This window comes from Artemia franciscana, chromosome 13 (assembly GCF_032884065.1).
Source record: "Artemia franciscana chromosome 13, ASM3288406v1, whole genome shotgun sequence".
NCBI lineage: Eukaryota > Metazoa > Arthropoda > Branchiopoda > Anostraca > Artemiidae > Artemia > Artemia franciscana.
In genome coordinates this window covers 29,347,719-29,370,942 of record NC_088875.1, presented here as the reverse complement: position 1 = coordinate 29,370,942, position 23,224 = coordinate 29,347,719, and the positions used below count along the sequence as shown (strand labels likewise).

The window sequence follows — 23,224 nt, the reverse complement described above, 5'->3', positions numbered from 1 at the left end:
GAAGGCACTTCTCGATTATTAACCTAAGAATGAAAAGTTGGTCGATACATCCTCTTCCTTTTCTAAAACTGCGATGTTCTTCTTTTAAAACTTTGTCTACCATTCAGAAGAGAAGAAATTACCATTCAGAAGAGAGTGATTAGAATCACTCCCTATTCTCCCTATTCTACTCAAACAAATAAAATTTTTTCATGGGTAAGTTTTTCTACTCATTATTCTACTATTACTAATAACTTACTGCAGCACTAAGCCGCCTGAGGCCAACACAGCTATGCACGCTTCTTCTCCAACCAAATCTATTGGCCAAAAAGGACAATATTCGGAAATATGGCATCCTTCATCCGCAGAACGTGACCTAGCCATCTCAACCTTTCTTTCATTTTAGCCCTAGAAAAAGGATTGAACCACATTTTTCGTACAATCTACTGTTTGAAATACAGTAAGTCAGCCGGGTACGCAGAACAATCCGTAGGCAATTTCTCTGGAAAACATCTAGTTTTTCATCTGCTTTTCGGAGCACCCATGCCTCAGAGCCATTTTTACCACTGTCATCACTGTAGCTTCCAATATTTTAACCTTGGTTTGCAGACTTATCTCCAAACTTTTTTTAACTGTGAAAAAGTAACCTCAGCCTTGGCTATTCTACTTTTAATATCTTCACTGCTCCCAACGTCTTTACTGCTAATACTACCAAGGTAAGTGAAGTTGCCCACTTGATCAATCTTTTTGTTACCCAACGTCACTTTTTCGTCTTCACTTGTTCCTTGCCTTTGTGACTTAGTCTTCTAAACATTAATTTTCAAACCTATTCTAGCACCTTGAACTCGCAAAACCTCCAAAAATTCGTTCATTTTGCTCAAACTTTCATCTAATATGCTTTAATCATCAGCATATTCTAAGTCCAGGAGAATTTTAGGTCTCCATTTGATGCCGCGGTCTCCAATCGCCTTTCCTGTGCTCCTTAAGACAAACTCCATCCAAATGATCCATAATCTATAAAACTGAGGACTAAAGGTGTTTGATAACTTTTGCCCTTCTCAAACATTAACCTAAGAGTGAAAATCTGGTCGATACATCCTCTACCTTTTCTAAAACCGCACTGTTCATCTCTTAAAACTTTGTCTACAGCATCTATCAGTCTAAGAATTATCTTATTACTAAGTAATTTGCTATCTACAGAGACCAGGCTAACACCTCGGTAATCACCACACTCACTCTTATCATCTTTTTCATATAGTGGTGTAATTAAGGTTTTGCTAAAATCGCTAGGTACTTCCCCTTTTTCAAAAACCATTATCATAATCTTCAGTAACTTATTTCTAGCCTCAGAGTCGCCATATTTAAGGAACACATTTACCTCAGCACCTGGATCCTTATTATTTTTTAGTCCCTTTAGTATTGTCGCTAATTCTTCCTCACAAAACAAATCTTCCTTCACATCTGAGGTATCATAAACGTCTTCATTTTCTTCTATCTTTTTTCCTGCAACTCTATCTTGGTTTAGCACATTCTTAAAATGTTCTGCCCATCTCTCTTTAACTCTTTCCTTATCACTAATTGTGGCCTGTTCTTATCTTTAACTGCGAAAGGTCCAGATTACCTAACCTAACCTAACCTCTCAATTTATTACCACGCCAGTACAATAATTTACTAATATGCTGTATAGCTGCATCTTCCAGGTCCTCCGCAATTTTATCCATTACCTCCACTTCTCGCCTTCGTGGTTCATATTTTGATGTTTTTTCTACTTTCTTTACATTCCTTTTGTTTTCATATGATTTGTCACTCAGATATCTCTTGTACAAGCCCCTTTTCACTGTTAAACATAAAACCTTTTAACTAATTATCCTAGCTGCAGTCCTAACTTTCTTCCCTGAGACACCATTAGCAACTTCACAAAATGTTTTCCTAAAATAATTCCATCCATCTTTCACGTTGTCAATTTTTAAACTATTCAGTTTATTTTTCAACTGTTCCAAAAATTTTCTCTCAAATTCTCATCCTGGAGTCTACTAACATCATAACTTCCCGGGAGGTAGTTACTCTTCCGTAATTTTAACTTTAAATTAACCCTAGTCACTACCAGATGGTGATCTTTACTTTTAAAATCAATAACAGCACTCCTATATGCCCTAGTATCTTGTATTGATCCTGCCATTCTTCGGTGTACAACAACATGATCAATAAGGTTTGCTGTCTTACCGTCACGTGAATACCATGTTAACTGAAGGGCAATTTTATAGTGCAAAACTAGTTTAAAATCTTAGGAACTTGGTCAATCTAAAAGATCAGACGGGAAGGAGGCGAACAGATTGAATCTTGATTTTTTAACAAGCTTTCCTACATCATTTCTATTCAGATCTGTGCTAAATTTCTGACTGGCTGTCTCCTTTTTGAAATTTTCTTATGTTTTGTGCTTTGCATTATTTCCTGTGCTTGTTCAAACAGTACGTGGTAACGAAATGTAAGTAAGGGGCGACCCGTCTTAATAGTAACCGAACCACTAAAAAACGGAATTTTGATTCCAATAGATACATCAAAAGAATTGGATTTCTTATGCTGATTTTAAATATATAAGTTTCATCAAGTTTAATCCTACTCAGCGAAAGTTAGAGCCTGAGAAAATTTGCATTTTTTTCGAAAAAAGGGGAAACACCCCCTAAAAGTCATAGAATCTTAATGAAAATCACACCATCAAATTCAGAGTGTCAGACAACTACTGTAGAGGTTTCAAGCACCGATCTGCAAAAATGTGGAATTTTGTATTTTTTGCCAGAAGAAAGATCACGGATGCGTGTGTTTTTGTTTTTTTTTCCCAGGGGTGATCGTACTGACCCAGTAGTCCTAGAATGTTGCAAGAGGGCTCATTTGAACGGAAATTAAAAGTTCTAGTGCCCTTTTTAAGTGACCGAAAATTGGAGGGCAAATAGGCCCCCTCCAACGCTCATTTTTTTCCAAAGTCACCAGATCAAAATTTTGAGATAGGCATTTTGTTCAGCATAATCGAAGAACCTAATAACTATGTCTTTGGGGACGACTTAATCCCCCACTGTCTCCGGAGGAAGGTTTCCTAGTTATGAACTTTGACCATTGTTTACATATAGTGTTGGTTATTGTGAAGTATATAGACGTTTCTGGTAGGTGGTTTGGGGGGAAGGGTTACGTGGGAGGATCTTTCTACGGAGGAATTTATCATGGAGGAGGAGAATTTCCATGAAGAAGGTGCCGGATTACCCAGCATTATTTAAAAACATCAGAATTAAAAAAAAACTAGTTTTTTCAACTGAAAGTAAGGAGCAACATTAAAACTTAAAACGAACAGAAATTATTACATATATGAGGGGGTTCGCTCCCTCGTCAATATCTCGCTGTTTACGCATAAGCTTTTTTTAATTCTTTCAAAAAAGCTATTTGTTCTAATTAAACGGCCTTTGTGATTCAGGGGTCTTTCTGAAAGAATTGGAACAAAATTCAAAATTTAGCGTAAAGAGCGAGGTATTGACGTGGGGGCGAGCTCCCTCATATACGTAATAAATTCTGTTTGTTTTAAGTTTTAATGTTGCTCCTTACTTTCAGTTGAAAAAATTTGTTTCTTTTATTAATCAAACAGTTCGTGGTAACGAACTGTAGTAAGGAGCGACTCGGCTCAATAGTAACCGAAACTATAAAAACGGAATTTTGATACCAATAGTTACATCAAAAGAATCGTATTTTGATGCTGATTTTAAATATATAATTTTCTTCAAGTTTAGTCTTACCAACCAAAAGCTACGAGCCTGAGAAAATTTGCCTTATTTTGGAAAATAGGGGGAAACACCCCTTAAAAGTAATACACTCTTAACGAAAATCCCACCATTAGGTTCAGCGTGTCAGAGAGCCCTAGTGTAGAAGTTTCAAGCTTCTATCTACAAAAATGTAGAATTTGGCATTTTTTGCCAGAAGAAAGATCACGGATGCGTGTTTATTTGTTTTTGTGTTGTTGTTTTTTTTTTCAGGGGTGATCGTATCGACTTGCTGGTCCTAGAATGTCGCGAAAGGGCTCATTCTAAAGGAAATTAGAAGTTCTAGTGCCCTTTTTAAGTGACAAAAAAATTGGAGGGCACCTAGGCCCCCTCCCACACTCATTTTTTTCCCGAAGTCACCGAATTGAAATTCTGAGATAGCCATTTTATTCACCATAGTCATAAAACCTAACAACTATATCTTTGGGGACGACTTACTCCCCCACAGTCCCCGTGGTAGGGGCTGCAAGTTACAAACTTTGACCGTTGTTAACATATACTAATGGCTATTGAGAAGTGAACGGACTTTTCAGGGGGATTTTTTTGGTTGGCGGGGGAGGGGGAGAAGTTGAGGGGGGTAAGTGGGAGGATCTTTCCATGGAGGAATTTGTCATGGGGGAAGAGAATTTCAATGAAGGGGGCGCAGGACTTTCTAGCATTATTAAAAAAAAAACAATAAAAAAATAAATATGAAAAGTTTTTTCAACTGAAAGTAAGGAGCAGCATTAAAACTTTAAACGAGCAGAAATTATTACGCATATGAGGGGTTCACCTCCTCGTAATACCTCGCTCTTTACGCTAAAGTATTTTTAGTAATTTCAACTATTTATTCTTAGGCCTTTGTGATTCAGGGGTCATTCTTAAGGGGTAAGTTCTAGTTGCCTTTTTAAGTAATAAAAAATTGGAGGGCAACTAGACCTCCTTCCCCGCTCCTTTTTTCTCAAAATCTTCCGATTAAAACTAAGAAAGCCATATAGGCAAAAATAATTAATATGCAAACTTTGTTTTAAAAATTTATGTGAGGAGAGCCAAAATCAAAACATGCATTAATTCAAGAACGCTCAGAAAATTAAATAAAAAACAAGTTTTTTTTTAACTGAAAGTAAGGAGTGACATTAAAACTTAAAACGAACAGAAATTACTCCGTATATGAAAGGGGCTTTTCCTCCTCAACGCCCCGCTCTTTACGCTAAAATTTTTTACTTTTAAAAAAAGTAGAGTTAAGAGAAAGAGTCAAACTTTAGCGTAAAGAGCGGGGCGTTGAGGAGGAAAAGCCCCTTTAATATACGGAATAATTTCTGTTCGTTGTAAGTTTTAATGTCGCTCCTTACTTTCAGTTAAAAAAAACTTTTTTTTATTTTATTTAATCTCACCATAAGTCGGTTCAGAATGTCAACTTGACCTACGTTGCCTGGGCAACGTGAAGTGTTGCGGCAACCTTTGTCCGGCTTCGCCGTCGCAACACTTTGGTTTTGTTTCTTTGTTATCGGTTAAACGCTGAAGTTGTCAGCCTATCGAAGCTTTTAAAACGTTATGTTCAAAGAAGAACGCGATCAGTAATCGCATGATCAAAGGCTATTCCTCAGCGTTGAAAAAACAACAATAACAAAAGAATATCGAAAGAAGGGACAATTGACTTTGCAGCCAGTTGAACTTTATCCTTTGACGGATCAAGACTCGGAACAATATCTTATACAATCTAGTTGGTATTATAAAGCTATCCGTAACTTTTCAGGATCAGAATACCATAGATGACACTCTATTAATTGTTACGAAACTGCCTCGTTGTTTCACGTTATCGTTTGTACCCGTTGCGTAAACACTTAATTCTAGGTTACAGTAAGTATGGGTAGGCTACACCAACTAGCAAAAGTTACAAACCCCTCTTCACCAAAGATAATTGTAGCCTAACAGACGATTATTACTTACAAGTCCCCTACATGTCCTACCACTGGAACCAACTCGGTCTTAGCTGATTTATTTTTTTGCCCGAGGCCAACTTTCTAACGTCACCACTTAGAAAGGAGCAAAGGATAAGCTCCAGTTTCTTTAGCAACGGCAGAACTTTTAAAGTTTAAGAGTTACAGCTGATAACATTTCTCTACCTCAATCCCAAGTCCGAAAAAACAAATGTTAAACCCAGCCAAAATCACGGCAGCACTTTTGGACCCGTGGGAAAATGCCGCTTTTTTGCTTCTGTAAATTTTTCTGTTTATCACTCAAAGAAGATATATTGGCTGTGGGGCCGAGTAACTGCCGCATATATTTAACGCTTATAGATTTTAGTTCATCTTAAATTTGAAAGTGGTGCCTGCCTGCTAGAACGGAGCTTTCCACTCGAAAGCGGAAACATGGATTGATGAAACGAAAGCTTGGCTGCACAACTTCAGATACTCCTCTCTGACATAGGCTATATAACTCCGCTTCACTTCGCACACCATAGGCTCTGGCTCGTGGACAAGCAAAAACCATCCTTTTTGGCCCCAGGCAAGAGTTCTGCGGAGCTTTCCAAAATGTAATGCCATTTTAATCAATCCGGCCTGAGGTCCACACTTTCGGTAAAAATCGCACAGGTTAGACCCTTACCAGTTTCCAGGAATTAGCCGACATCGGCGGCATAGGAAAAAAAACGAAAAAAAAAACGGGACAAAACCAAAGTGTTGCTCTCGCAACACAATTAAAAAAATGTTCTGGGTAGAGCCTTTGTCAATATACAGATATTAAAAAGGGAGAGGAGGAATTTTTTTTACTATAGCGTATACTTTTCATAAACTAAGCCTAGACTGGTACCAAAATATGCAATTGCCGTAAAGTAAATCAAACAACTTAGGAAATAACGCTAAAAACAACAACTGAATGTGGGTATAGTGGCTATAATTGGGGGAAAATTGATCAGAGGGTGTCTCTAGTACCAACACTGTCCCTAGTAGGATTTTTTAGGGGGAGGGCTGAAGTTTTACATAAACCATGACACGGCACTACTGGATCAATAATATGCCACATTAAAAAAAAATGGAAGTCATCATATTTTAGTGAAGGTGGTCCAACTTTTTAAACCTCTACATCAAGTCAGGCAAATTTTATAAGAGTAAAAAAGTAATAAAGCTTGTTGATTATTACATGTTACTGGAAAATATTTGTTGTTGTATCTTTTTAATATATTTTGGAATAATGTTGTTTAGTGATTTTACCATTAGGTAAAGACTGTTAAAATGGTAAAAATAGGGTTTGATTTTATATATTTACGCAACATCGTTCTTTTTCACAAAGTCAATCAAGATTTCTTGATAGTGGACATGCGAAAGTTTTTATGAAGTCAGGCTCTTAAGCCAAATTCTGAACCTATTCTTTTACGCTCACCAACAAATCAGTCTACTCTTGGCCAGACAGCGCAAAAACGTTTCAAGGTGTTATGCCTGAAGCTCAGCTCTGAAATGGAAAATTGCCAAGGCGAGCCCTCATCATATTTAACCTAGATTCTGAAATTCTCTCAGCTCAAAACAGGTATGATCGAGGATCACTTAGTGCGAGAAGTACAACGAATCACTTGTTGTTTTGCATCAAGCTCACAACAGAAACAAAATTTTATGTCCACTCTAAATCTTCCTTATCAGATTTAGCCCAAATTGATTTTTCGATCGTTGCCAAATCGAGGAAATTAAAATCAATTATGCCTCTCTGATGGTTAGAGAATGCTTATCTCAATTGCATCTTGAGACTTTAAACTCAGAGTGGAGACGTCTTCCCTTTACAGTAATTGAGGCAGATGCAAATGTAAATCTATGTGTAATTGGATTTTGAAAGTTTATCGCGAGTTTAAAAAATGGAGCTTCCTATCCTTCCCTAAATATTTTGCCTAATTTTATGTTGATATTGACGTGTTCGCTTCATTCTAGTGCTGGTGCAAAGTGTCCATTTTATAAATTAAAAATGGCAAAAACCCTACTACGCAATAGACTCCATCCAAAAATCATTATGGACCTTACGTCCGTCAAAAAAACCGTTTTTCATCCCTAGAATAGGTATTTATGCAATAATATCACTGTCTGTATTTGTTTTGTTATGTTTTCTAAGCCTTGTCGTTTTCAGATCAAATATAAACATTAACGATGTATTGGGTAACTATTCCCTGACCCTTATCGACAGTCTTGATAGCATCGCTGTGATGGGAACAAAGGAACAGTTCCATCAAGCTGTACAAGATGTCATTCGAGTCGTTGATTTTGATCAAGATAGCATTGTTCAGGTTTTTGAAAGTAATATTAGGTAAGCGGGATCCATATATGTTGAAAGCCTCCGACCTGTAAAAAAGGGGGACATGATATTGCTTATAGGACTGACGTATGTTTATACGAAAAATACCCAACCTCTATTTGCGTCATTAAGGTTGAATATGCAGAAATAACTTTTACGTCAGGTTTTTTTTTCTAAAAAGTGCGCCATTGGTTTAGAAAAAAAAAATTTGTTGGATAAATATGATTTCGAAGAAACAAGCCTATCGTTTGAAACCTTGGTATGTTTAAGGTTTATTAAGTTTGAAGAAGTTGCCAAAGCTTTGTTTTCAGTTTGGACTAGAGGCATGGATAAGACAATAAGGATGTAGGTTGTTTCTTTCAATTCAGCAATATTTAAAAATGAAGCATTTATCAAGAAAAATAAAACACAAAAAATGATGTTATATAAGATTGAATGTCTCGGCAAAGACGCCAAAAGTATGAAGATATGAATTGAGTACTGCTTTTGAATAGAACAAAATCTCAAATAGTGACAAAAAATATGTTGGGTACAGTAGTGAAGATTGGGATCCCCCCCCTCGTACTCTAGATAAGGGGCTCCTTTAAATTTACCTGTCAATAAGCTCTCGTAAATGGCTTTTCAATGTTAGGAAAGTGTATATTTCAATGCATTGAATTTCTTTTGTTATTTACATCCAATTTGTCGTGCTTTTACCTCAAGGAATGAAGAGACAGATCCCTCCCCAAGGACCCCTGATGAACCCATAAAACTAAAAAAAGAAAGGATATTAAAAAGCCAATAAAATCGCATAGGGATGCAAGGACTCGCGGAGTGAAATATTTTATTTTGCGTTTCGTAACGATAAGGTAAAAATTGAAATTTGGCTATGAATTGACTAGATTTGTCATCAATGTTTACATATCTGTTTTTTTTATTGTCATTCTTTCATAAATTTAGAAATGGCAGAAAGAAGGAGAAGGATGGTTTATTCCATTTAGAAAAAATCTTTAAAATATCTAAGCTATTCATATAACTAAAAAATAATTTCACATCAGTCTTCATTTAGTCTTCGACCTGTTAAGACTTTTTTTCTGTGAAAAGGATTAATCTCAGTTTTAACCTGTGGTAAAAAAAGGATTATATTCTGAATTAATTAGAGACTGAATCTATTCAATTGTTACAAAATATTACCAGTGGTGAAAAAAAGGATTATATTCTGAATTAATTAGGGACTGAATTTATTCAATAGCTACAAAATTATTACCTGAATGCCTGATTTGTTTGTGATTATTACCTGATTTGATTGTGGTGAAATGGGTTTGTAAACGAAATTGGATATCCTCTTTTGGCCAAAGTACTTTTAGCCTATTTTATGGACCGCTTAAGCTATATCTACCTTTTTAAATTTATTTGAAAAATAATTTTATTAAAAATAAATTTTTTGGATTTTTCACCCCTCGAAAAGATATGTCACTTAACCTGATTTGTGGACTATAGTAAAATTTTTAGCGTCGAGAATTTGTGTTTACGAACTTTTATCGAATTATGTCTGATGAAGACAGCGATAGCGTACGATCGGTGGGTGACAGGAAACTGGTTTATACAGACTAATTTCGAATCTGGAATCGAAGATGAGGTAATCATTAAGTCTCACGTTGATTTTTTTTTTTTTTTTTTTGACGGATCAGTCATTTCTTCTGCTAAGGTGGAATCTTGAAACGCAGTTAACAATGATATCCAGCAAAAAAAGCGTATTGGTGCTAAGGCGGCTTCGAATAATGTTAAGAATATTCTCGATCTGCTACGTAAGTGTGATAATGATAATATGTATATTCCTCGCCACGTTGTTCGTTTACCTACTGAAGTCCCCTGTGTACCAGCGGTCGCATATTCTAGACTAGATGTGAAAGTAAATAGCTGCGAGCAGATGTTAAAAGCTATTTCTCTAAAATGGTGTCTTACGAAACCAATTTCCCATTCCTTTCGTCTTGCAACAATGAAAATCATGCCACTGTGATTATCTCCAAGTTTCTGCCTGATCTGAGCAATCCTACGAAACGCATACACGCTTTAAAACAAGTTTGCGGTCATGAATCGATTCTGTTGGTTAAACTTGTTGGTGACAAGATGATTGTGTCCATTGATAAAACCGCTGCCATGGAGTTCTGTGTCTCGGCCCAGTCTGTCCTACCCTTCTCAATCGTGAAAATGAAAACCAATAAGTACTATAGTTTAGTTAAAGGCATTGAAAGTGATTTTAGCTCGCTTTGTTTAAGGAGGTCTCTGGGATCATTGATGCTACTCGTCTTAGCTCTGTTTAAACTCTAAAGCTCTGTTTTATGGATGCCAGGTCAATCGACCATGCTTTGAAAGATGGTATCCGGATTGAGTATGAATCAATTCGAGTATCTGTTTTTCACGATCTTCCACGATACTGTAACAAGTGCTGTTCACCCAACCACCTTCAGGCGGCGTGCCTGAAAGTTCGGGAAAGTTCTTTCCCGAATTGCTCTCGATGTGCTGGTCCTCATAAGGTAAAACGTAATTCGGCTTGTCAAATGCAGCCCAAATGCGCTAACTGTGATGGATCCCGTGTTTCGTATAGCCTACAGTGCCCTATTCTACGGGATATTGTTAACAGCAGAAAAAAAACCCCAAGCCTTAAATGGATGAATTGGACGTTTCCATAGTTTCGTATAACATAAATGGCACCAAGGATGAAGATGACTCAATTGACTATTTGCTTTCTATTAATGACATTGTGTGTCTGCAGGAGCATCTGCTATGTTCTTCTTCCTTTAATTTCTTGCTTGCATTGCTTCCTTTAATGGTCTTGCTTGCATAGTAAATAAAAAACTGTCCCATTTATCTCCGGTACAGTATTTTTCAGATTGACGCTTTTGGCTGTCCGGCTAGGCAATACTGTGCTTGCAAACTGTTATTTGCCGTGTAACAAAAATACAGTGTTATCCCTGAATGCTTATGCGAAAGCTTGCACACAGCTGCAGAAGTTACTTAAGGACATTAGCTCAAACGCTAGTATGGGTGGTTTTGGGGGATATGAATACTGATTTAAACGCAATTTCCCCACGCTCGGAAATATTTCTGAATATTTTTCCTAGCCCGTACCGTGTTGTCAAAAATTATATAAGTTACACGTATGTGCATCACACCGGGTCGACATCAAAAATGGATCATTGTGTATTAAGTGCATGCCAATTGTCTTCTCTGGTTCATGTAGACGAAGATTACTGCGACATTGACCACCTTCCCATTTCTTTGACACTTTCTCTGCCTTCAGTTCCTCACGCTAATGCCCCAAAGAAGAAAAAATGGTTCGAAAAATCAAACTAGGAAACGGCAAATTGGATCGTTTATATAATAACGCTTACTTCCCTTTTGTCTACTGTGCGTGTGCCCCATGACCTTTTGTAATTTAGTACCCTTGCCTGAATAAAAAGCTTGATTTGAATATTTACTTTTTAAAATGATTTCTTGTTTGAAGCAAGTGGAAGGTGCCTCTTGATCGAGGTCTCTTTATTATTCGGCAACCAGTGTGGAATATTCACCCTGAGCTTAAACCTATAAAAATAAAGCGAAGTTTTGGCTTCGAATTTGGTAGCGTGTGGTAGACCTCCTTCGGAAAAAGTGTTGAATATTAAGCAGTCAACAAAAATTGCTTATCAAAAGCATCTCAGAAAACCCGTCTTAGTGGGAAAAATTTCCTTAAGAATAAGAAAAGTTGGAAAAATGTTTTAAATAGTTCCAAGTTTCACGAATATAATACTCGATGTAATATTTCTTCATCTCGATGGCTGTCACACTCCTCCCAAATTTTCTCGTAGTTAAATCATTCTACGTATTTGGTGTATAGTAAATTATTAAACATTTGTTTATCTCGTAACCTGTCACAGCGGCATGTTTTACTTGTTTCGCATGACCTTATCATTAAATCAGTGAAGCGGCTCAAATCAAAGTCATTTGACATAGACGGTATTTCTGTTAAAAATATTCGGCCTGATTCCAAAGAACTGATGTTTCATTTGCAGTTATTATTTCAAATGTTTTTGATTAGTTCCATAGTTCCTGACAATTTCCTCTCTGAAACTGTTACATCAGTATTGAAACGTGGAAAGGATGCTTCTGCTTGTTCTTCTTATCATCCCATTACAGTCACGTCTACGCTAAGCAAGATTTTTGAATATGTTTTACTTCTGTCAAGAGCGCATTTTATGGAGAAAATCAGTTTGGGTTCAAGCAAGGAATAAGTTGTGCATACGCCCACAGGGTGCTTGTGAATGTTGTACGTCAAGCCTCTCAATGAAATAAGCAAGTTCATTTTTGTTCGTTAGATATTTTTAAGGTGTTCGATAGTATTGTTCATAGTCAAGCTTTGTATTCTCTTTCTGTAAAGGGTGTAAATATTTCTATTATTTTTGTTCTATTTTTGCAAATTTTCCCTGTCCTGCACAGTTCGAAGGGCTAAAAAAGGTTTCCTTGATATTGGACTAAATCTGAATCTTGAAAAATGCGAGTATATTAATTTTAACGGTACCTTGCTAAATGCTCCTCTTCAAATTAAAAATACATCCGTTCCCTCTTTTGAAAATGTTCGCTTGCTTGGCTTAACAATTTGTAAAAATATTTTGTCCTTCCGCCAGACTGCAATATTTGAAGCTTGTAAAAAAAGTTGGATTTGGATACTCTAAGATTGTATCAAACCGGTCTAAGTAGAATCGAAAGGCTCTGGTTTCTTTGTATTCAGTTTTTTGTGATCACTCTACTTTATCTTTTTGGGACCTTCATTCTACTGAAAAAGAGTCACTTATGTCAACTACGTCGATGTTACTGTAAATACCTGCTTTATCTACCTCTCTCATATCGAAATCAGAGAATTTTCTGAAAATACAAAGCTCCTGATATAACTGCAAAACTACAGGAGCTTCATGATCAGTTATCGGCACAAGTATACCGACGGCTTACCCCATATCACGGGCTCATCCGTTTGTTCTGTTGACCTTTTGCATTGTTGATTTTCTTGTACTTATTGTGTTGTATCTTTGTAACTTTGTTCTCATCCGTTTGTTGTGTTGATTTTATTGTACTTAAAAGTTGTTTTGTTTTCTGATGTTTGTTTTGTTTTCTCTCTTTTTACTCCACTATTCTCACATTGTTTTGTGCGGTGGTTATAATTACATTATTATTATTGTATAGTAATTGCAGATTTATTCCTGTTTTAAGTAACCTTTAGAGCCTTTGTTGTGTTACTATTGGCAAATTGCCTGATTAGATTCTACATGTTTGTCAAACATTGAGAGGTTTCTAAACTAAATTTAATGTAAGATACTTCTTTACACTTTTGCGCTGAGGCTTCCAAATTCATTCTAAGGCTGAAAAAAATATATATATAAGCAAGGTCGTTGCTAGCCAAATGTTTGGGGGGGGGGAGCAAGGGGTTTTATCGACTGGCTGATTGTTTTTATCGACTGTTTTTTTGTCAATAATTAGCGTAATGTTCGTTTTGAATACAATGCGTAAAATCACTGCACGAGTCGGTAAAACCGCTGCATTTAACGACCGAGATTTAGATTTTGGTACATTTCATGGCACTATTTTAATGCTCTTTACTTAACCAAATGGAAAATTGTGACACCGTCTGTAAACGTGTGGCAGGAGTCAGTAAAACTGCTGTGTTTACCGATCAAGTTCGAACTTTTTATAGATGACAGATCATTATTTTCATGGTCTTTATTTAATCGGAAAAAGAATTTTAGCGACGTCGGAAAAAATATGGCGCTTTGCTTCAAGATTTTATCGACTTATTTTTTTTTACTGACTGATCAAAACATTGGGGGGAGGAGCATCCCCCCTCTCTACCCCATACGTGACGGCCCTGCCTATAAGCATCATTTAATTATAAATATATTGAATAGTATAATTAATTTTAATATGATTGTATTAATAATTATAGTAAAATTATATAATCATATATACGTAATTATCATAAGTGCTTGACAGTGCTCGAGGGTTATCTGGATCCATCGTTATCCTTTATACTTGTTTTGGCGGTGCTTTAGTAACCGAAAAGGGAGGACGTTGAATGATTATTTGGCATGCGCGTTTAGCACTTAATATTGCTAACAATGCTTAAAATTGCCATTGGGTCCCCTTGCACTCTTCCAGGAAGGGGTCAGAATAATGAAAAAAGTTTTTTCGGACCTACATTTTTCTTTTTTTATATATAGCTAAAGTTTTGCTTTTTTCTGGTTTTCCATCCTATCCACTTTCTCTATTTGGAGGGGGGGGTAGGAGCGGAGTGTGAGAATTTCATACATGAAATCACCTGTAATAGAAGTTGGCTTACGTATTCTTCCCTTTTTTGGAAGTCCCTCGTTGTGTTTTCTCACACTTAATGCATCTAATTTGGTTCATTTGCGAAAAGGTTTCTTCATTTTGAATGAGAGTTGAAGATTGGTTGTACATCCTTAAAAACTAGAGATTTTACAACCCAGTTTCTTTTTTAGTTTTTTTTTTCTTTGTGAAATTTGGAACTTGGCTATAATCATTTGAAAAGTATCTACCAAACTGCTAAATCTTATTTTTTGGAAAGATAAGGCTTTCGAAAATGGTACAATTAATCTTTTATAGAAAACTTCCTTTTGATTGAATTTCTCAAACTTTTAGAAAGTTAAATACCCCAACAGAATTGGCTACATCTTAAATAAATGCCAGGGTTTGACTTGGCCACCCCAAATCTTATGAGTGACAGTTAATAAAGCATCTACAAATTGTAGATGATATGTCAATGGCAATACTTTGAATGAAGTAGCAGGTCCAATTGCTGCAGATTGGGCCTAGGGTTTTACTTTGATGTATGTTACTACTTTTATTTGGCCGTTTGGAAGTTCCTTAAATGATTTGTCTTGTTGTTTTTTGTTTTTTTTCATAAGTGAAAATATAGTAGACGTTTTTTTTTTATGAAAATTTGCTTTAAACTTTGAAGGACATGCATAGATTGGATTTTTAATAGTGGTGGGGGATTAATGGACTTTTTCAACTTCAGCTTCTTAAAAATCAGAGCCCTGTTTTCAGGCCACCCATATCTGGAGTTTGACACGGGTTGTGCAGATTATCATTCTAAGTGCCGTGTTCAACACGGGCGAATGTCTTTTCAGAACCCGTGTTCAACCATGCTATTCTGGAGCGTTACAATTTTCAGAAACCCGTGTTACGTTTATAGCCCATAAGATGAAAACGCTTTTAAATTTTGCTGGATTCGATACAGAGAATCTGAAACGATTTTTGCCGAACCCGCTCAAAACATACTTCAAACCCGGTGCCTGAAAATACAATTCAGGTTCTATAAAGCTACATAAGTGGTCGTAACGAGAAGATTCTTTATCTAATAAAAACGTTGGAACGCTTACATTTAACAAATAACTTGTTATGTCTTACTGTGGCTTTTATCATAATATTCGTGAATGTAATTTGTTGGTTCATAAAATGTGTCACTTTCCCTTAAGAAAGAATTCCAGCTATAAATTTGATGTATCTGGTATTCAAAATTTGATTCTCGGCTTCTCAGACTGGCGAAAGGTGCACCAGTGGTGTCAATTCCAGGAAATCAGTGGTGGGGGGGGGTGGCAAAAATGAATTTTTCATTATTTCTCATGCGGCGATCGTTTTCTTAATAAGCTCAATAAGCATACCAAAGACAAGCCATTTTCAATGAAATTCCAAAAAGGGCACTTTTTACAATCTAGGGAGCAGGTGTGACTTGTCCTTCTTCAATTGACGCCACTGAGGTGCAGATAATTATTTGTCTGTTTTGACGAGTAATGGGAATACCTCTAGTGCAGCATTTGCGTGCCTTAACCGTCTCATTTAAATTTTAGGATTCTTGGAAGTTTATTGTCTGCACATCTTTTACTCACTGTTGAAACGGGGCTTGGAAACCTAACATTAAATGGATACGAATCAGAACTTTTAAGTATGGCACAGGACCTAGGAACAAGACTGCTACAGGCTTTTGATGTGTCACCGTTGGGATTACCCCACCCAAGAGTATGTGGTCGGTAAACTCTAATTTAAAATTTTTGGCTGTAGTCACTTCACCATACTTTTGACACCCCCCCCCCTTCATCCGGAAAAAATAAAACATACGAATCTAGATATACAATTTTCTCTGGTTTTGAACTCCCATCTGAATTTTCTTTGCGTATAATTTTTATCTTTTCATATAGTTTGTTATATTTTGTGATGGTATATTGTTCAGTTTTCTTTTTATATTTTTCTTTGTTGTTGTTGAAAATGGTTTCCGAATGTGAAGACGAAATATGTGGGTTTATTTTATTAACTGTCTCGATTAAAATTTTTACCCCTTTACCTAAATATCTGTTTTTGTTAGTTAATTTGATCAGTTAGCTTTTCATTTTATACCAGTACTACTAAATGAGCCTGACTTGGCTTCCATGACCTCTAGGTGTTTATAATTTTCCCTCTGCCTTAACTCCCTGCCTTGAAACAAAAAACACACTGAGTGAGTCTTAGTAATTCTCAATCCTTCCATTTTTGAAAAGTTCGACGTGTAACTTTCTCACATTTAATGATAATTTGTTGGCAGTTAAATAACTTTCTAGTGTATTTAAAAGAACTCAGATATTTTGAGAATAATTTGTGATAAATACCGCATCACCAGCAAAAGGTAGCAAAGACAAAGTTCACATTGTCAAGAACTACCGTTGGTATGTAATGAGCAGCAACTACCGTTGGTGCTCATTACTGCTATACTATTACTGACGCCTCATTGCAGCATCAAGCCACTTGAGGCCAATACAGCTGTGCATACTCCTCCTCCATCCAATCTGTTAGTCCCTGATAATTTATATGGCATATCAATGACCGTAGTCAACAAAGTAAAAAGTTTTGGTGATGGTGGTTTACTGCTTCCTTGTTCTATCCTTTGACTAAATTCAAATTGTCTTTTTACTAAATTTCATAACTATGCTTGAAGTTTGTCCTCTTAGGTGAACCTTCGAGATGGAGTTCCTACGAATTGGAGTGCTGAAAATTGTTTAGCTGGTGCTGGATCCTTTTTACTTGAATTTGGGCTATTAAGTAGACTTACTGGTGATCCAGTTTATGAATGGAAGGCTAGAAGAGCTACAAAAGCTTTGTGGAATATGAGATCCAATGGCACTGGCCTTTTAGGTAATGGTGGATTTTGATTGTAAAATTGCTATAGCAAATCAGGCTTTATATGGTCATAACTAAAAGAATAATTCACAGACTCTAAAATCGGAAATACGTAGATTCTTTCTATTGGAAAACTTTTAAGCTTTATTCACTATTTAGGAATTATTTCTGCTATAATGCATGTTTTTTTATATTTTTGAGCACTATGATTGGGTCGTATTTTCACACTTGTGAGTTAGTGTGCATTAGTGTCCAAATAACCGTAATATTTTATAAACAGTTCGAAGTGCTTCACATGGGACTTAATATATATAAACCGTTATTTTGTAGATTTTTGAAAAAATGAGCAAAATCTGGATTTAACACTTGTAGTTTCTGTGGGTTTTTTTTTTCCCTTATCGTTTTTGCCTCCTAAATCGTGTTTTTTCCTCACTTCGTGCTTGAAATTGGGTTTTTAATAATTTTTTCAAACGAATTTTTTAATCCTTTAAAATTGAAGAAAAAAGTACGCTGTGCACATAGTTAAGCAGAAAGTATCGAATCTACATCAATATAGAACAGCGAGTATTAGATTTAGTCATAAGAGCTACTAAAACAGTCATGTATTTGTTATCACTATCGATATTTTTGCACCAAATTTTATATTTATATTTAAGTTGTGTTTTATAAAAAAAGAATATGGAAATTTGATTGGAACAAATGGAAATAAATGTAATAAAACAAAATTATAAGCTGTATTCATATATTTTATTTTTCAAGTTGTATTTTGAAATTCAAGTAATCTTAGCTTTATAGAAAGTACCTACTACTATGAACAGCTTAATATGGCACCAATCAGCCTGTGACCAACACAGCTGCTCACGTCCCTCTTCCATACTAATTTTTTTAAGACTTTTCTATTCTCTCTCCGGTAATCCCAGTTCCATTTAAATCCTTTCGTGTGACCTTCTCACCTCATTTGGGAGCAACCTGCTTATCGTTTCGTCTAATATGGATGATCAAAAACCTAAATATTTGACAATCTGTCATCCATCATGTGTATAACCTAGCATAGCCATCATAACTGTTCTTTCATTTTAGACCTAGAAAGTAGGATCGAACCAAATTTGTTCCTAAGTAAATCGAGCCAAACAAGTTCCTAAAAATATTCTTAGACAATTCGTTTGAAAATATTTGACAAATATTCATTGGTTTTTTGACATGCCTAGTTTCTGTGACTAAGTATTCTTAACATTAATTTTCAAGCATTTTCTTGTACACCAAACCCCAGACCATCGTTCATTTCGCCAACATTTTCATTAACATTTTTATTGCCATTTTCCTTTCCTACACAAAATTTACACAAAATTAAAATTAGGCTGGGATACCATCTACCCCTACAATCCGGGGATTAAAATCCCCTAGTACTAATATAATATTTTTACTTGGAATCCTGTCTATTTGTTCTTGTATAATTGTGTGTAAAATTCGTCTTAGCTATGTTTGTATGTTATGTACATTTTACTAGAAATTTGGACATGTTGCGCCTTTTTGAAATCCAGATCATGCAAGGATTGATAGTTTCATAACCAGGTACCGTGGATGAGACTTACGGCCCAACCGGAGTCCCTCCTTCCCCTAACTGTTACTGTTATGCATTTCATTGTTAATTACTTAATTAAGAATGTTCAATTTAAAATTAAACGGTGTAGCGATTAAATATTTGGTTCTTCTGCCTGTTATTTTTCACCTCGTTAAAATCCTAACTTTGCAAGGATTGATAACCAGAAGACTTTAAGTGGGGGCGGGTCTTTTCAACTCCGCAACCTGATATGTATTCTCTTTTCAATCTGGATTATGCAGAGATCATTAAGCCTTTTTATTTATAACTGTTTTATCCTTGAGCTTATTGAAAAACTTTGAGCTCCCATCCCCCACCCCCCAGAATTTCAAGATTCTTCCTATTTCCCCCATATGTGTGTTGCGGGAGCGAGATTTTGGTTTGTCCTGTTGTTTTCGTTGTTTTTTTCCGTCGCAAGTTTTTTAGTTTATTGCAAGAAACTGGTTAGGGTCTCAAGAAAGTATTAAGGTCCTCAGTGGTTTTATTGAAATCGTAGACCCCTGGCTGGATTGATGGATATAATTATACATTTTATAAAGCTGCGCATAAGTCCTGCCTGGGTCCAAGAAGGATGGTTTTCTCCTGTCGTTGAGTAAGAGCCTACAGTGCGAGAGGTGAAGTGTGGTTTATAACATATAGCCTATGTTAAGGAGAACTATTTGTAGTTGTTTGCCTAGCTACCGTTTCGTCAAGCCATGTTTTTGCTTTCGGTTGGAAAGCTCTGTTTAAGCAAGAAAGCGAGTAGGCAGCAGTTTCAAATTGAATTTAGACTAAAGTCTAAAAGTGTTTAAGATGGGCGCGGATTCCCTGTCTTCGTCGTCAAAATATTATCTTAGTATCAAAAATAAATTAAATAAGTAATATGTTTAAAAAAATCTTAATTAATAAGTATCTTAAAAAGGGGGAAATTCTCCTACGGGTATCTACTTTTACAAACTATTTTTGTTTCTGATTTCCGCTAATTTTGCTATTTCATCTTCTGTTTTTGGGACTGTGGAAAAAGAATGTTAGCATATGTGCATCCTAAACTAATAGTTCTCTCACTGCAAAATAAACTAGATCTTTATCTTAGCTCTTTTCTTGGTAGTGATATTAGAAAGTTGACCCATGGCAAGAAAATCAACTTTTATTCTAAAATGGATGCAATTTAATAATCCTTGAAGAGCTGATGAAAATGTGTCGCATCAGTCTTTTTGTACACGGATTTGCTCATTCTAAAAATTTTGAGGAGCTTACAACTTCTTTGTTCTAGTACACGCTAGAAAGAAATCGGGTCTCAGTTGCGCTCAAAAACAAGCTAGGATATGTTTTGTTGCATAAACAATCTGTAGGTATTGCTTGGGTCCTAATTTCTTGTCTTCTCTCCCCCTTGCCATCTCAATTTTCTGGAAAAAAGATAAGCATGTAGCACCTTTTTGAACCAGAGTCAAGGTAGGTTTTCAGTTTGTATGATTAAACCGCCCCTACACTGACCCTCCTACCGCCATCTTTTGGCAGAAAGGTACCTGTATAGACTTTCTTTGAACCAGAATCGTGCAATTATTTTAAACTTATATGATTAGAGTACCAAACTGGGACCGTTGCTCCTACAACTCGCCCACCTTCAACTTTTAAGGGGAAAGATGGACATGTTGCACCGATTTTAATTGGAAAACGTGCAATGTTATTAATATAAATGTTTTGGAAAATGAAGTTGACCCTCGGCCCGTCGGATATCCTCCCTTTCTCACCGCTATGTTTTTAGCGGAAAACTTGGCATGTTATGCCCTTCCTGAAGTGGAATCAGACAGGAATTTTTTGATCTCAAGTAACAAAGTGTGACCTTGAACACACTTACATGCGTCAAACAATTCATGTTTCAAAGTTTCAAATCTTGACCACATAGTCTCTTCAACAAATCTTTAAGTGTCACCTGCCTACATCGCTACTGACCTCCAACTGTCAGACTACCTTACGATATCTGCGTCTCTTTCTTGTACTTCCGTTCACTATGCTCCTTATTCACAGTCCCGTCAACCCCAGGTCCAGTTTTCTATGGATTGGAAAATTAACCAATATGTTTTATTTGCATCTGTTATGAATTTTGTCCTACAAAAAATTTTTGCTCAGTTCAAGCTACTTATGAGAAACCCACAAGTTGATATAAATGAAACATATATGTTGTTTAACATATATCTTGCAGAAATTGGTCATGACGTTCGATGTTCAGAAAAGCCACTGCACCTCTCAAACTTATTCACTGGGGTGTCACAAAGCATTTGTCAAATAATTTAGCATTTTTGGAGCTTGGTGAAAATCTTGGCGCCATTGTGCGCCCTCGTTCTGGTTGGGTTTCGGACATTCGTCTTTTTACCCCAGCAGAAATTTGCCAAATAACTATTCATGCACATGAACCTCATAGTTGAAGAGACTTCACAGCGAGCTTGTTAATCCCAAACTTCTTTCTGTAGAAGGGTCTCAAAAGATCCTCTCAGTTCTGGCCTATTCGCACCTGATATTCCTTGTTCCGAGTGGAGTTCGTTATTTTTTTCTGAATTCTCTCCACCAGATACCCCCCTTCAGACTGAATATAAAGAAAAGCTTGACTCATTTCTTCTAGCTGCCCTCGAGACAATTTTGACGTCTCGTCTGTAGTACGAGCGAAACTGCGCTTAAAGCATAAGGAATCTTTCGGCATAGATAAAGTGAACGCTCGTCACATTCTCCATGGTAGTTATTCATGGCTAATGGTAATTCATGTTGCTCTTTTCATGCAGATGATTGTGAGCCAAGGAATTTTACCTTCTTCTTTCTTGATTGAAGATCTCACTCCAATAGCAAAAATAGGCAAACTTGCCAACCAGTGCTCGGCGTTCCGCCCTGTAACAGTGGCTACTACTTTCTGCCAGCTTTTTGAACTGCTCATCATCCACCATCTGAAAACGAAACGATATGTTCCTGTTCCTACATATTAGTTTGGTGTTTAACCTCGTCTCGGTTGTGCCCATGCTTTGTCCGTTATTGCGAACACATTGATTGATGCTGATGCATCAGGAGAAAGGTTTTTGCTTGCAGGTCACAAGGTATGCAAAGGGTTTGATTCTCTCATTAACAGCGGTATGTTACTCTATGCTGTAAAACATGGGGTGAGCCCTTCATACATTAGACCCCTCCGAGGTATGTATTCTTGACTTAAAGTTCGTCTAGTGCTCCATTCATCATCTAAAGTAGATAATCCTCCAACGTACCATTCTGCTTCTAGCCATTCACCCACTCCTGATGTTTAATGGACGTCGAGAAAGGTGCCCATCAAGGTGTCGTTTCTTCCCCTTCACTCTTCAACAATGGATTTCTCGATGCCCAATCCGATGCTTCCTCGTCTTTGATCTTCGTCGGTCTCAATTTGTCTCTCGTCTGTTATGCAGACGACATTTTGAACTTAAGTTGCACTATTCCACGCATTAGTGACGTTTTCACATCGCTGCAATCAGAATATGCAAAGCTCGGCCTAGAATTCAATGAAGTTGTATTCTTCAAATGGAAACACTCACCGTCAGTGCATGTTCCACTCGGAAACAGCAGGATCGAGCCAGTTGATCACATTACTTACCTCAGTCTCCTCATTGGCTCCTCAATAAAGCACACACAACAACTCCTTTTAGCTCACATCGAACGCCAAGTTGGACTATCGTATGCTTCTTTTGTGATAAATAAGCTATGTTTCAACTGCCGTCTTGGAAAATATTTTTCATTGCACCATTTTGGAAAATATTTAGTAAAGCAGATAAGTCAGAAATAATTAAGTTTTTTTTTTGTTTCGCAAAATATTTTCTACATCCTTTTGCCTTCCTCCCCGTGGACTTGCAACTCTATTATTGTTAGAAAATTCAGCTTAGCTGATCCTGTTATATCTGTAGAAAAGCAAGCCTCTGTATATGCTACGTGTTTTTCGAAGCTGAACCATCCAAGGTCTTCGGTACTATCATTGTAATTTTTCGAAGTATTTGATGTGTTCTGTATTTGTTTGTGTTTACTTTTTTTCATGCTGTGGCTTTCTTTTTTTGCATGATGGGTTTTTAAATAAATAATAATAAAATTAGTTTAAAAAAAAGGTTTTCTGATTGAAGTAAAGAGCAAAGATGAAACGTAAAACAAAAAATTTTTGCTTCGCAGTTTATGTTGCATATGTAACATATATATTGGTTCAAATAAACTGACTTGTAATATTTCCCTAAATCTGTTGAATCCTGAAAAACTAGTGCTTTACTGAAAACACAAGATACTCCTAATAAAACACGATTAGGAGTAGAAAAGTCCTTAAGTGCAATGAAGAAATAAAAAAGCAACTTACAAGGCTCTCAATAGTCCATCAACGGCCATGAAGTCAGTAAATTAGCGTGCAATTTTAGTTCTCTCAAAACTTCAAGTAAGA

General features: G+C 36.4%; 1 protein-coding gene across 4 annotated transcripts in view; it reads left to right on the top strand.

Annotated features, from left to right (window-relative positions):
• LOC136034773 (ER degradation-enhancing alpha-mannosidase-like protein 1) overlaps positions 1-23,224 on the top strand; it is a 200,626-nt gene that overhangs the window by 38,658 nt on the left and 138,744 nt on the right. For 3 of the 4 annotated variants that reach the window (XM_065716183.1, XM_065716184.1, XM_065716182.1), the window contains exons 3-5: positions 7,872-8,048; positions 15,914-16,082; positions 17,045-17,228. In XM_065716183.1, the coding sequence (XP_065572255.1) occupies positions 7,872-8,048; positions 15,914-16,082; positions 17,045-17,228 (530 nt within the window). The remainder of the gene's footprint in view (positions 1-7,871; positions 8,049-15,913; positions 16,083-17,044; positions 17,229-23,224) is intronic. The other variant, XM_065716185.1, reaches the window with a different exon arrangement.